The sequence below is a fragment of the Nansenia antarctica genome, assembly GCF_963989245.1.
Source record: "Nansenia antarctica genome assembly, chromosome: 7".
Classification (NCBI taxonomy): domain Eukaryota; kingdom Metazoa; phylum Chordata; class Actinopteri; order Argentiniformes; family Microstomatidae; genus Nansenia; species Nansenia antarctica.
In genome coordinates, this window is record NC_137677.1 from 8,771,025 (window position 1) to 8,786,436 (window position 15,412).

Consider the following 15,412-nt stretch of genomic DNA (forward strand, 5'->3'; position numbering starts at 1 on the left):
TCCGGGGCGGGCTTCTCCGGACTCTCCGGGTCCGAGAGGGAGCTGGCGGAGTCCGGCAGGCTGCAGTGGGCCTCCACCAGCTCCTTGGCCTTGGCCACGGGCACCAGGTAGATGGTGGGGCTGTAGACGTAGGAGGGCAGGTACACGTCCATGTTGAGCTTGTGATGCTTGGGTTTAGGGAAGAGGTGCCCCCGGTCGCCCAGCTTGGCGTCGTACTCGGTCATGGGGAAGGGGCGGACCTTGTTGTCCTTCAGGCCGCTGAGGTAGGCGAGGGCTTGGCGCTCCACCCCGGCGGAGATGTCGGCGGGCGGGTTGCAGGCCACCTTGACCAGGGCGTGGTGCAGGGTGGGGACGAAGCTGTCCAGCCACGGCATGACCGAGTCCAGCGACTCGGAGGGCAAAGGATCCTGGGAGAACGGGCATCTGGACGCTTCACAGCGAGAGAGAGAGAGAGAGAGAGAGAGAGAGAGAGAGAGAGAGAGAGAGAGAGAGAGAGAGAGAGAGCAAGGGAGAGAGAAGACAGACAGAAACAGAGACGTTGAAGACTACAATGAAGGAGATCTGAAGACAGCATTTAGACAGTATTTTCTTTTTTATATTAGGTCATAAAGTGACTTGCATCCAACCGTACAGAAAATAGATTTCAGCTTACACAGCTAGCAGAAGGAGATTACAAGATGGTGGAGGAAGACATCAGAGGACAGGATCATTGGAGTACATGGAATGGAATGAGGAATGGTGTCAAAAACATCCTGTATTTGATAGCGTTCCTCATTCCATTGTGTTGCATTACAATGAGGTGTCCTCCGATTTCTACCTTCACCAGCCTCCCCTGACAGCTACATACCAGGGATTGAGATCAATTTCGTTACTATTGTCCATTTCCCGTACAAAAATGTTGGTTCATTCGTAGCATTGTTATGCATAGGAATGTACCCAGACCCTGATGTCTGCTACGTCATGTACTGTAATTACAGAGATGTTGTACTGTTAAATACTGACTGTATTTGGTCACATCCCTGGACTCTGGAAACACAAACAGGGCCTGCAGGCATCTCTTCCATCCAGGTCCTCTTGCTGGAAAGTACAAAAAAAGCAATTTGTTCACCTCCACAAGGAAAAACAGTTAAGAGTGGGATGACAAATACGTGACAGGGCAGGATTGGACGTTGTTAGGATAACATTTTTCTATAGTCCTTTTGATCACTTATCAGCACCAGCTGCTTGTTATGATATTACGTTTCTCATCAGTTTTTTGTATTTTTAACGAACACTTATCAGTTTTTGTATTTAACGAGCACCCATCGTTTTTGTACTAACGAGCAATCATCAGCGTCTGCTGCTCTTAGGAATGAGGGAGCTTTCCTAGGGTGGAAGTCTCTGGTGGCCTTGGTGCTTTAAGCCCAGATGCAGAGTCTACCCCCCTAGGAGACATCATAGACACGCCTTGGCACAGACAACAATCACTTTATCGTTTTGATACATCTTGACCTAGGTCACGAACAGTTTGTTTTCATTCTGAAAACAAATTGAAGCGGGTGGTACAGTTAGGCTACTAGTAGTTAGGCTACTGATGATGCTAAAGTAGATATCAATGACTAGGTTACATGCACACCATATTCCTGTATTCAACCAGTACGCGCATGCCCAGTGTACCTTAATACGCAGTTACATGCGGCCAGATTATTTTGCCCTTTCAAATGTAAACAGAATATTCCAGTTGCTACAGCGCATATAAACACCTATAAACACCTATTCGGTTACAATACCCTGCATATTGACTTTAATCTGAATTTGGTGTGCTTGTAAACGTAATCTATGGAGAAGAACCATTGCTAATTTACGTTACGTTAGCAAGCTAGAAGAAACCTTAACATGTCAAGTTACCTCACCACCCGCATTTCTTTTTTTATTAATATATACTTCATTTTTTTCCACCCCCATAATATAATTACTCAAACAGGTTACTTACCGTGAGTGTGTGCAGTTCTCCACGATGCAACTCGCTGGCGAGGAAATCTGAACTAATTACAGGCAGGTGTCAGGTACCCCCCCTATTTATTTATTTTTGTGCAAATCTCCATGATTCACGTGGATGACATATTTTGAGTTAAAAACGGCGAATTTCGCCGAAAGGTGACTAGTTTGCATCAATGAATAGAGCAATTTTGGACTGGAATGATGTTTGTCCAGTAGAAGTGTCCCCAGGCCTCGGTGTAGCATTCCTGAGAAGTTTCTTCTTTTTCTTGTAGTGACAACCTGATCAACAGAGTGTGTAACTGATTCCTATTCAAATGAACCCTGAGAAGACTTAGAAGAAGGTTATACATTTAAAACAAGGTTTGAACTATTATCATGGTACTCAATGAACTCAATTCAGCTTAGTTGTTCCAGGCTCTGGGGCAACACAATATGAACATTTTGATCATAGGGGAGGGGATGTAGACTTTCTATAGGCCTTAAATATGGTATCAACAATTGGTAGAAAGCATTGATAATACAATGGATTTGTATAATTTATCTAAAAATAACATCTTGCCACAGACTTCAGTCATTGTGTATCGTGCATCTAACCGTGCTTCCGCATGTTTCATACATGGAGGCACCTCCTGACACTCTTTCCTGATACACACCTGCCAACTGGCTCACTCACACAGGCTCTGATTTCAGTTCACACACACACGCACACACACACACACGCGCACACGCACACACACACACACACACACACACGCGCGCACGCACACACACACACACACACACACACACACACACACACACACACACACACACACACACACACACACTCACACTCACACTCACACTCACACACACACACACACACACACACACACACACGCAAACACACACACAAACACACAGGGTATTCATATTTAATGTCCTGTGCTACTATATTATGCTTAAGGCTCTTAATGGAAACCTATCCTCCTGTCAGGAGTCAGACCTGTGTACACGGCAGTATATCAACCCTGAGCACCACACCAACACACAGAACGTTCAATGTTCAGATACAGCCTCATGCTGTGGTGAACGATACATACTGTACATATGTATCATGTATCCACCGACACGACTCTAAACTGTTTTACATGTTGCATTAATGTACATTTCAACAATTAGTCAGCATAATGAGTTTACACTGATGTATGCAGATGCACCCAAGTGAACCTGTTTCATTATGAAAGAGCTCATACCAGTGATGGTCTTTATTGAGACAAATGTAGACATTCTATTCTATGTTAATTTGTTAATTGCAATGTATCCCCTCAGTTATTTTACAAATGTTAAAACCAGCACATGAAACAAACATTCTTGAAATCTATCAAAAATAGCAAAACCATTAAAAAGAAATCCCCCCCCAAAATCCACCATATCATTAGTTACACATACGTCTGACATTTACACTATTCCTGGTGTATTTATTAACCTTACAGCATTCAACCAACGATTATGATAATGTAACACATGAAGAATAATACTGCAGTGCCCCCTAGTGGTTGTGCAACATAATCTCTGATTCAACCTAGAAAATCAGAAAATCATGTCAGGATCTTTCCCTGAAATGTACAACATGATTCTAGATTCCATTATAATTACTCACACGGAATAAAATGCATCGCACGTTTTTCTGACAAGGCGCATACAATCATTAGCCAACCTATTAGTTACAAACTTACTGTACGTTAGCACCTCAAAGCATTTAAATAGATCCTTCTCTCAGCCTTCCCGGTGTGAAAGGCCCAGCTCAGTGGGTGGATGGTGGGAGGGTGGCCCCAAGCTCAGTCTGACGGTAGAGGAACAGGGAACCTGTCCATTGTTTCAGCCTTTTTTGACCAATGCAGAATGTGTTTACTCAGGTAGTTGTGCAGGTAATACACAGAGCACGTGTCACACATTAGCACACACTGTAACAACCCCATTGGAATTCACCCTGGCTTGGAGATAGTGATGTGTGTTCTCTCTATTCTGTCCCTGAGGTGACAGGAAAAGACAGGTGTTGTCAGATCTTTTCCACGTAGTTTCCGGGGAAGAGTCCTTCCTTGCCCTGAAACCTGCCTCTCCACCACCCAGACGCATCTGCAGGGGGAACAGAGAGACGTCGCTGAAGAGCTGCAGATGACACACACACACACACACACACACACACACACACACACACACGTGTGCCTACACACACAATGTGTACATGTGTGACGACACACACGTTCAAGCATGAACTTGTTGTGTGGTTGTGTGTGTTTGAACGGGAGCCTGGATATCTGTGTGAGTGAGAGTCAAGCGCTAGATCGCTTATCTTGTCTCTTGTTAGCATTATTCATACAGCCCCCAGGGTGTTGAATAGAATTATGCATGAAGCAGTATTTTAAAACAACAACAACGACGAGTCTTCAATGCCACTTTTTTTCGTGGCAGCCCAGGGATGGGGCCAGAAAAATGAATTCATTCATTAAATCTGAAATTCATAGACAGAGCTATGGATGCAAGTACTGACCATCCATGAGATAAAAATGATAGTGTTGACCATGTTTATGTAGCTATACAGTGTTTGTTTACATGACACAAGCTTATATTTGGGGTTCTGATGGGGTAAGACAGTTGAACTGAGCTCAGGAGGCATTTTTTGAGTAATATTCTCCAAAAATGGGTGTACCAATCCTAGATTGCAGGATTGGTACACCCAAGAACATCATTACAACAACAACAAAATTGTTAGGAGGAGAATTAAACTAGGGGTCAGATCTGGTCAGATTGAGATTCTGTTCTTCGTTTCCCTGTGCCCGGTGTGCTCACCTTCACTGAGCAGGTCAAAGACGTCGTTGACGTCGAAGCTAAGCTCGTCGGTATCCTGGCCGACGTACTGGTACAGCGCCCGGCAACGGGGTACTTGGGGGCGGGCCTGGGGCCGGGGCCGACTGGAGGGGGCCGGGGGCGGCCGCTGACCGACACTCTTCTTCCTCTGCATCCTGGAGAGACGGAGAGAGAGAGAAGGGGAGGAAAAAAGAGGAGATGAGGAGCAGAAAGAGGAGAGGGAGAACACTCGCTATCCCATAGAGACGGTTATGCAGTCACAGTGTGTTATACCTACAGCATTCCTCTCTCATGTTCATGGACTGCTGTACATCTGCCAATTTCTCATAACTCCTCATCGCTGCTAATTGAACTTCCACTTCTGTATCCTTCAGCGATAGTATACAATGTATACCTTTATATATGTTACAGAGTGACAGACAAGGTTTGAACCCGGGTCTCCCAGGTGGAAGATACAAACGCCTACCATATGGCCAAGAGGACACACCCCAAGGTCAGAGGACGACACTTGAGTTTAGATATGTCTCAGACAGGGCTACCTCATCCCAAGAGCGTGATTCCAAACCCTCTCCGCTACAACAATAGTATCACGGTTTAGAATTCCTTGTGGATGTAACAGTATAGGCCATTGCAGAGAGTGCATACATCTTTCAGTATATACAGTATATATGGTCCCAGCGGGAATCTAACCCGCGACCTTCGCGACGTTAACGCCATGTGCTCTACCCACTGAGGCACAGACGACCACAGAGGACCACAGGGGACCACAGAGGACCACAGAGGACCTAGAGTCAGTGAGCTCACCCCGACACCCCCTGTTCAGGCACGTTGAGGAAGTCCAGGTTGCCCTGCTGGTTGTGAGCCGCCGGGCCTCGCCGGGCCTTCTGGGAGCCCAGTTTGGGCAGGGAGGCGCTGGGGCGTCTCGTCTGGCTGGCCGGGCTCTGCTGCTTCTGGGGGGTGGAGTAGGTGTGCTCCGTCTTGGGCAGGGGGACACCGGCTCGACCCCTGGAGGCCTGGGTTCCACCGTTCCTTTGGCCTGGGAGGAGACACGCCGACACGGTTAATGAAATCCAATCCAACTTTATTGATACAGCACATCGCATACGCATACGCGACACAATGCACTTTGAAGACAAAGTAGAGAGAGTAAAAACACAAGAGAGCAGCATTGAGCGTGGGACACACCCAACTGAACCAACAGTCTGTGTGCTTGTTTTTAGTCTGCTTACCGTGCGTATATGTTGCTTGCTTTTAGTCTGCTTACCGAATATGTACCCTCCTTTTAACCGCCTATGATTAATGTATGCTCTTTTAACCCCCTATGTTATGCCCTTAAGCTAAATGCTTGTCCTGTCTACTTTTTTGTGCCTAGGTCTACCTATATTTTATCTTTTAAATGTACTTTTTTCCTCCAGGGAGCCGTATAAAACATCATGGCATAGGAACTGCGGATGAAAACTAGCTTTCAGGCTAACTCTGGCGTATTTACAATTTATTTTTGTTTTATTAATATGCACTGTCCCTTGAATAAATAAATGAATCTGAATCTGAACTCACACTCACTCATGCCACAGCTTCTATGTCTCACACTTGAAACCCTAACCCTAACCCTTGAAAATAAAATAATAAAATCTCTTTTATTTAGTTATTTATGTTTTATTTAGTTATTCAGATCAGTCTAGATGCTTACAGGTGGATGGCGGCAGCAATATTAGGTTTACAAGGCAATGAAAAGATTAGGCTGTGCCTTTGCCACCTGAGCATGATTGCTCTTGATTAGCACTGTTGTTGACTGTGAATTGCACTCTCGTATTTTATCTTATGTGAAATGTGAGGGTCGAGACCACAATAACCAAACATCCCTACGCCACAGATTACATTTCAACTGGAACCGACAGTACGGTCACAAATCCAGAGGTACGGCCATGGTATTGCGACATTGCTGTAGACCTCCCTGCAGCAAACGCTCTACTTTTTTTTTATCTGAGTTGGGCAGCGAAACGTCACTCTTTGCTACCTGTTAAAGTTGGCAACCCTGACACAATGAGATCAAATAAAAGTGATACTTAAGTCAGAGATTAAACAGATCAAGAGAGCGCTGAGGACTATGTGAAATAGGTGGGTGTATGGTAGACATAACACCAAACATTTCCACACTCCATGCTGGACCGCAACTGCGTCCAGTGGTATCCTGTGGGCCCTGCTGGTAGGCACTTCCCCCATAGTAGATAAAGGAAGTGGGGGTTGATGTAATCGGGGGAATAGAGAAGCGTGTATAGGCACTCAGCCCTACGATCGTTTCCACGGTCAAATTGACTCACGTTGAAATGGTATAAATCCAGGGGAGGCTGGTTCATTAGGGGCAATTGTGCAATGCCCCACCAAAGGGAGAAGAGAGAGATTTTTTTTCTATGACTTCTAGACAGTGTTGCTTCTGAATATCATAGTCCAATCAGCTAGTGTTCTGTGGAGTATATCATAGTCCAATCAGCTAGTGTTCTGTGGAGTATGTTCCAATCAGCTTCAAGTCCCGCCCCTTTCGGGGCAACTTTCAGTCTACTCGAAGTTGCACTAGGCTGTTCTCGTAGACTTGCATGTAAAATCTATTTTGGTAACTTCAGGCCATTCGGTCGATTGTCTATGGGGTTTTGGGACATGCACAAAGAATCGTACGTGCTTACGTCATGTCCGGCGTCACGTTCGTGACGGTAAAACCGAGGATTTACGAGGGGTTGATATGAGAAGAAAACATGGCTAGCGGGATGTGAAGTAACAAATGCGTTGTTCTGCTTTCCACTACCGGACTTTGTAAACAAATTGAACAAATGGATTAGAAGGAGGCATCTTTTGTTCCCAACTTGATATTGCAACTGGACCTATTACCGAAGTCAAACTTGTGTAAGTAAGTGAATCATCTGTCCTTCAGTCATGATAGGAAAACCAAATCGATGCTGGGAGAAGGAATGGCAGACTGTATTCTGATTGTATCTTCTATGCTCTTTGTATGTTTCTATGCTCTTTGTATGTTTCTATGCTCTTTGTATGTGTCTTGGTGTAGGAGAAACGTAGGACCACGTTGGAAACAAGTGTTTCGGTACACGTTGACGTGTAGAAACTGTAGAGAGAAAATTGTAGAAATTGTAGAGAAAACTGGGGGGGTAGAGGTGATGAAGAGGTCTGTACAGGGGGGGGTAGAGGTGATGAAGAGGTCTGTACAGGGGGGTAGAGGTGATGAAGAGGTCTGTACAGGGGGGGTAGAGGTGATGAAGAGGTCTGTACAGGGGGGTAGAGGTGATGAAGAGGTCTGTACAGGGGGGGTAGAGGGGATGAAGAGGTCTGTACAGAGGGGTAGAGGGGATGAAGAGGTCTGTACAGGGGGGTAGAGGGGATGAAGAGGTCTGTACAGGGGGGTAGAGGGTATGAAGAGGTCTGTACAGGGGGGTAGAGGGGATGAAGAGGTCTGTACAGGGGGGTAGAGGGGATGGAGAGGTCTGTAGAGGAGGGTAGAGGGGATGGAGAGGTCTGTAGAGGAGGGTAGAGGGGATGGAGAGGTCTGTACAGGGGGGGTAGAGGTGATGAAGAGGTCTGTACAGGGGGGGTAGAGGTGATGAAGAGGTCTGTACAGGGGGGTAGAGGTGATGAAGAGGTCTGTACAGGGGGGGTAGAGGGGATGAAGAGGTCTGTACAGAGGGGTAGAGGGGATGAAGAGGTCTGTAGAGGAGGGTAGAGGGGATGAAGAGGTCTGTACAGGGGGTAGAGGGGATGGAGAGGTCTGTACAGGGGGGTAGAGGGGATGGAGAGGTCTGTACAGGGCGTAGAGGGGATGGAGAGGTCTGTACAGGGGGGTAGAGGGGATGGCGAGGTCTGTAGAGGTGGGTAGAGGGGATGGAGAGGTCTGTAGAGGTGGGTAGAGGGGATGAAGAGGTCTGTAGAGGTGGGTAGAGGGGATGAAGAGGTCTGTACAGGGGGGTAGAGGGGATGAAGAGGTCTGTACAGGGGGGTAGAGGGGATGGCGAGGTCTGTACAGGGGGGTAGAGCTATTCTCATGCTAAAATTGACTGTAAATCCAGATTTTAAAGTTCATATTCTTCCCCGTGGAGCATGCCCCCATAACCTGTGCCCCACCCAAACATTTTAGCACCAGCCGCCACTGTATAAATCACTACGTTGACGTGGTTTTCTACGTACGACATGGGTAAGATAAACATTTGATCCAACGTACTTTCTATAAATGAGGCCCCTGATCACAAATATTATTGTGATTACAGTTTATACTGACTGGGAACAATATGATGACTGGAAATGACAGGTAAAGAGCGTGTCTGTAAAACCACATGTTAGAAACAGACCAGCCTGTAAAGGGTTAACTCTGTTCCAGGGAGGGGAGGAGCATCTCAACGTCAGGCAGCTGAAATGAAACTAAACTGTGTAGAGACGTAAAGTGTATCGTGACCGAGAGCAGACTCTCTCAAACTTGTTAGATATCGTCCTCAAACGGGCATCTATCACACCTACAGTATAAAGGACAGAGACATCTATCACACATACAGTAGAAAGGACAGAGACATCTATCACACATACAGTATAAAGGACAGAGACAGCGTCCACACTCTCACAGAATCACAGACAGGTGAGTTGAGAGACTTACAATGACAAGTCAAGATAAACTATTGTGTTCACTCTCTCTACCAGTTTGGTTTATAGACAGTTCAGCATGTAAAACGTATTGATTTGTTTGAAGGACTATTTTCTATGTGATGTAGAATAATGTTATAATTATTGGTTGCTGTATAATCCCATAAGACAGTCTTGACAGCTCCATAGCTGAAACTATTGAGATCTGATTGATTCCAGGAAATGCTTTATGGTGTCACCTCTGGTCTCTCTAGATATGGCTTCCTCCAGCAGTCTCCTGTCTGAGGAGCAGTTCCTGTGTTCTGTCTGTCTGGATGTGTTCACTGACCCAGTCTCTACTCCATGTGGACACAACTTCTGCATGGCCTGTATCAGAAAGTACTGGGACACCAGTGAATTGTGTCTGTGTCCGTTGTGTAAGGAAACGTTCTATAGAAGACCTGAGCTTCGCGTCAACACAACGTTTAGAGAGGTCGTAGAGAAATTCAAGACAATGAGAGTCAGGGCTGAAGATGAGTCCCCTGTCGAACCTGGACAAGTGCCTTGTGACGTCTGCACTGGGACGAAGCTCAAGGCTCTGAAGTCCTGCCTGGTGTGTCAGACCTCTTACTGTGAGACTCACCTGGAGCCTCATCAGAGAGTCGCAGGCTTAAAGAGACACAAGCTGATCGACCCTGTGGAGAACCTGGAAGACAGGATGTGTAAGAAGCACGACAGACTCCTGGAGCTGTTCTGTAGGCGTGACCAGACGTGTGTGTGTCAGTTCTGCACTGAGACAGACCACAAGACCCATGACACCGTCCCCATAGAGGAGGAGTATGGAGAGAGGAAGGCTCAGCTGGGGAAGACAGAGGCAGATGTTCAGCAGATGATCCAGGAGCGACTGCAGAAGGTTTCAGAGATCAAACACTCAGTAGATCTTAGTAAGAAAGAAGCACAGAGAGAGAAAGCAGACAGCGTACAGGTCTTCACTGCTCTGGTGGACTCCATGAAGAGAAGCCAGGCTGAGCTCCTTGACGTGATCGAGGAGAAGCAGAAAGCAGCAGAGAGGCGGGCCGAAGGGCTGATTAAAGAGCTGGAGCAGGAAATCACTGAGCTACAGAGGAGAAGCACTGAGCTGGAGCAGCTCTCACACACTGAGGACCACCTCCACCTCCTCCAGAGCTTCCCCTCCCTGTCCACCCCTCCACACACCAAGGACTGGTCTGAGGTCAGGGTTCACAGTGATCTCTACGTGGGGACTGTGAGGAGAGCTGTGTCTCAGCTGGAGGAGACACTTACGAGTGAAGTGGAGAAGTTGTGTGATGTTGAGCTGAAGATGATTGAGCAGTATGCAGTGGACGTGACTCTGGACCCTGATACAGCACATCCCAATCTCATTCTGTCTGTGGATGGGAAACAAGTTAGATGTGGAGACACAAGTAAGAATCTCCCTGATAACGCAGAGAGGTTTTCTAGTTGTGTCTCTGTCTTGGGAAAGGAGGGTTTCTCCTCAGGGAGGTTTTACTATGAAGTGGAGGTGGATGAGAAGACTGGCTGGTCTCTAGGAGTGGCCAGAGAGTCCATCAACAGGAAGGGGAAGATCAGACTGAGCCCTAGGAATGGATACTGGACTGTAAAGTTAAGAAATGGAAATGAGTACCAGGCTAAAGCTGTCCCTGCTGTCCCCCTGTCCCTGAGAGAGAAGCCCCAGAAGGTGGGGGTGTTTGTGGATTATGAGGAGGGCCAGGTCTCCTTTTATGATGTGGAGGCCAGGTCTCAGATCTACTCTTTCACTGGCTGCACCTTCACTGAGAAACTCTATCCATACTTCTACCCTGGTAAATATAATGATGATGGTGAATACTCTGACCCTCTGATCATCTCTCCTGTCAATCACACTGACTGATTTTCAACCTTTAAAGCAGTAAAATATGCACCTTTAGAATTATCTTTATCTGTAGTCACTCATTAGGGAAGGTTTTGATATAATTTACCACAGAGAGTAATTTCTGAGCTGGTTATGGTTTGTTATCATGTAGTTTGTGCTCTCAGTGTGTCTGCTAGATGGTGAATATGCAGCAGCAATGTCAGATACAGCCCAGCCTCTCCAGCCTCATAAGAAGATAATATGACTATACATGAGGTTGTTTGACTTCTCAGGGTGTTCACATTATTATAAATCAGATGCTCTCAACATACTGTATTTTCATTATTAGCTAGTTGTTGTATGTATAAGTATTTGGAGGATTTTGAGTGTAATGAATACTGGGTGTGTTCAGAGTGAAATTGAGGATGTTCAGACAATTAAATTCACTTGGATTGATCAGATCCATTGATCACATTAATTAGTGATGCTCCGATCTGATCGGCGCCGATCGGTATCGGCCGATATGGCCTTGATCGGTTTTGATCGGAGTTCTCAAAACGGCCGATCAAACACGACCGATCAGTTTACAAAATGGCGTCGCCAGTCTGGAAATATTACACAGTGTCGGAAAGAGACAACAAATATGCCGTTTGTAATGTCTGCTCAAAAGAAATACCTCGCGGAGGAACGCACGCAAGGTCTTTCAATACCACGAATATCATACGGCATTTGCTGCGTTCGTCGATTCGCTCAGAGAGCGCCGAAGCGCACACTGGGCTCGACGTCATAAAGGGACCGAGTGCTTTGATTGGACGAGAGGCGTTCCACGAGTGCTGGTCAGAGTTCCAGCGCGACTTCACGAGCGTAGTGTAGGTAGTGTGCAGCGACGTCATGTGACCCCGCGAGCAGAAAGTCACGTGGCCCATAGCAACAACTATTAGCGCGTGAGTTTTAGGTCTTCCTCTGTGCACCTTGCACAAGTGTAGATAGCGAGCGACTTTTCAGCAGCAGGACATATTTTAGATGATAAGAGGAACAGGCTGAGTGCCAAAAACGCTGAGATGCTTGTATTTCTCAAGGCTAATCTGTCAGTGATGCTGCTTAATCAGAAGTAAGGTTTGAGTCTGAAATCTCCTTAGGTGCAATGTTTTGTTTTTTTGTTTTATTGATTATTGCTGACTTGCTGTCTTATCTCCTCCTAAATATGACTTGAAACTGACTGACTTGAAACAGTATTTTATATTTGGCTATAGCCTGTTTATGTTGCAGTTTAGTTTGGGTGTGTTTATTGTTCCTCAGGAAAGCTACAGTATACAGTATAAGCTCCAAGTTCTCTAAGAGCCCCTAGTTCCTCTCATTCGAGTGGAATGTTGCACATTTGATGTGACAGTGTACATTTTATTTATTATGATTTTTATTTTCACATTTTATTTGTTTTTCCTGAAGTAAGCTACAGGTGGTTGTGAATTCAATAAAACAGATGGTCGTCAATTCATGATACTTTCTCATCTCCTAATTTCATTTAAATACTTAATATACAATGTCAATGGTGTTAAGAATAATTAAAAACATAAATAATGCTACACAATAAATAGAATGCTTCAATTGCCATTTTCGACGCTGTGATCGGTGATCGGTGATATCGGATCGGCAGATCACTGATTCCAGTGATCGGTGATCGGTTATCGGCACCAAAAACCCTGATCGGAGCATCTCTAACATTAATAATCAGTCTAGTCCAGGTCCCAGAGCTTTAGGACGGTGATGTGAGGTAGCAGACTGTCTGTCTGGCTTATTAAAACACAAACACAAGTTGTCCCTCAGTCTCTGTATGTGTGTGACGTAATTACATTTAACAGAATGTACGTTTGATAATAATGTTATTGATTTAATGGCTTGCAAAGGAAATCGGATATGATTGAACAGTTTAATAAAGGTGACTGTGATTGTAATATGATACACATCTTCTGTACATGATGTTATAAGTTTGTCTACTGGTTCAGCCTACTGGTTCAGTCTACTGGTTCAGCCTACTGGTTCAAATCAAATCAAATCAAATTTTATTTGTATAGTGCATTTCTTACAAGATGCAACTCAATGCGCTTCACATAATAAACATTCTCAGTCAATCAGTCAATCAATCAATCAATACTGACAGAGCCGCAAGCAGGCAAAAGTAAAAACCTGTACACTATGTCGCCAGGAACTGGTTCAGTCTACTGGTCCGGCCTACTGGTTCAGTCTACTGGTTCAGTCTACTGGTTCAGTCTACTGGTTCAGTCTACTGGTTCAGTCTACTGGTTCAGTCTACTGGTCCAGTCTACTGGTTCAGTCTACTGGTTCAGTCTACTGGTTCGGTCTACTGGTCCGGCCTACTGGTTCGGCCCTCCACAATAGTCCTGGTTTCTCATGTGGCCCATTGTGAAAATGAATTGCCCACCCCTGCCCTAGACTAAGCCAGACATCCATTTAAACTCCAACCTCTTTGTTTAGGCTGATGGTAGTAGTGCATACATAGAGAGTGAGTCCATGTTCACTGAGAAAGGCTCTCTGTGACGTAGACAGAATGTTGTTTACCTCCGCTTGGCGGCTGGCTCCTCCCCCTCCCGTGACTCTGCGGAGCACCTTTCCTGGTTGGCTCTGGCAAAACAAACACGCAGAGTCATCACGTGTGGTCTATATGTGATATACTGTGTCAGGGGAGGCTAGAAGAGATAGAAATCGGAGGACAGGCTCATTGTAGTTGTAGTAATAATAATAATAATAATAATAATAATCATAATAATCATATCTTGGTTTTATATAGCGCCTTTCACAAACCCAAGGATGCTTTACAGAATTTACAGACAGAAAGTCAGACAGACAGATAATGCATGGCAACTGAATGAGGAGTGTTATTGAACACATTCCACCTGCCTCCCCCCTGTACTGTATCCCCGACTCTACAACAGCTTGATGTGGACCTAGATCTGGCCTCCAGGGGGCAGATGAGTTCCCTCCATTTCCTGTCTCTATCTTCTCGATACTCACTGGAGCTCTTGGGTAGGCCGTCTCCCACGGTGATGGTGAGGATCTTCCCTGCTGGCTTGACGTCCCCCTGTCCTCGCTGGAAGACCACCATGCGGGACCCCCCTCCGCCCCAGCCCTCCTTCTTCACCCGGAACTCCAGCCTGAGGAAAAGACACAATCTTTTTTTTTTTGGGCACACGTGTGTGTGTGTGTGTGTGTGCATGCTTGCGTGTGTCCCTGTGTGTGTGCGTGCATGCTTGCGTGTGTCCCTGTGTGCGTGCGCGCGTGTGTCCGTGTCCTCCTACCTGTCGCTGAAACAGAGCGACAGTTTGCTCTTGGTGACCTCCTCGTAGCGCTTACACAGCAGGCTGAGGAACTCCGTCTTGAAGTTGGACTCCAGCAGGCTGTCGTACTCGGCCTCGTGCAGGATGAAGAAGTCGTCCTGTCTCGTGCTACGGGGGAGAGAGAGGGACGCAAGCAAACGACAGTTGAAAGAGAGAAGTGAAATCACACGCACACAAAAAAAAACACATCACACATAATATCACACACTCATATCGAGACACTTTGAAGTTGTACTCAATTCTAGGTTCCCAGCTGGTGAATAACAACCACCGCATTGACCACAACTGCTCTCATTGCGCCTATGTGCCTGTGTCTTAAATTAGCAGGCGACAGCGTCAGATACGTAGCGGCTCTCTTACCTGAGAGAAACACTGCGGAGGTTCGTAAACTCCAGCTTCCGTTTTAACACTTCCTGTATCTGCCCTTTCTCCGGACCCTTCTTCACCTTCTCTCGGCCAATCAGGTAGATGCCTTTGGGGGTCAGGATAATGTCCCTCTTGATGGACTGAGAGAAAGAGAGCGAGAGCGAGAGAGAGAGAGAGAGAGAGAGAGAGAGAGAGAGAGAGAGAAAGAAAGAAAGAGAAGAATGAGTAATCGAGGCAGGTCTGGGCTATATATAATGTCTCAGAGGGAGGCTGTGTTGCTTACCTTGAACCTGCGGTCGAACTTGTTGACAGAATCGGCGAAGTCGACCCGCTCCCTCTTGGACAGAAACTGCCTGAGCTCCGGCTTCTGCTCCAGGCC

At 46.1% G+C, this 15,412-nt stretch overlaps 2 protein-coding genes across 2 annotated transcripts in view; one reads left to right on the forward strand and one right to left on the reverse strand.

The window, feature by feature from the left end:
- Positions 1-3,986: 3,986 nt before the first annotated feature.
- myo1f (myosin IF) overlaps positions 3,987-15,412 on the reverse strand; it is a 25,218-nt gene continuing 13,792 nt past the window's right edge. Inside the window, exons 20-27 of the mRNA XM_080535426.1 lie at positions 15,317-15,412; positions 15,028-15,173; positions 14,629-14,775; positions 14,345-14,484; positions 13,878-13,954; positions 5,635-5,843; positions 4,813-4,985; positions 3,987-4,098 (exon numbers count right to left, since the gene is read on the reverse strand). The exon at positions 15,317-15,412 is cut by the window's right edge and continues 74 nt beyond it. Coding sequence (XP_080391552.1) covers positions 4,022-4,098; positions 4,813-4,985; positions 5,635-5,843; positions 13,878-13,954; positions 14,345-14,484; positions 14,629-14,775; positions 15,028-15,173; positions 15,317-15,412 — 1,065 coding nt within the window. The 3' untranslated portion in view covers positions 3,987-4,021. The remainder of the gene's footprint in view (positions 4,099-4,812; positions 4,986-5,634; positions 5,844-13,877; positions 13,955-14,344; positions 14,485-14,628; positions 14,776-15,027; positions 15,174-15,316) is intronic.
- LOC308161411 (E3 ubiquitin-protein ligase TRIM21-like) lies at positions 9,390-11,353 on the forward strand (the record flags this gene model as incomplete). Its single annotated transcript, XM_080535427.1, has 2 exons — positions 9,390-9,460; positions 9,720-11,353. The coding sequence occupies exon 2, from the start codon at positions 9,722-9,724 to the stop codon at positions 11,351-11,353; it is 1,632 nt and encodes a 543-aa protein (XP_080391553.1). The 5' UTR covers positions 9,390-9,460; positions 9,720-9,721.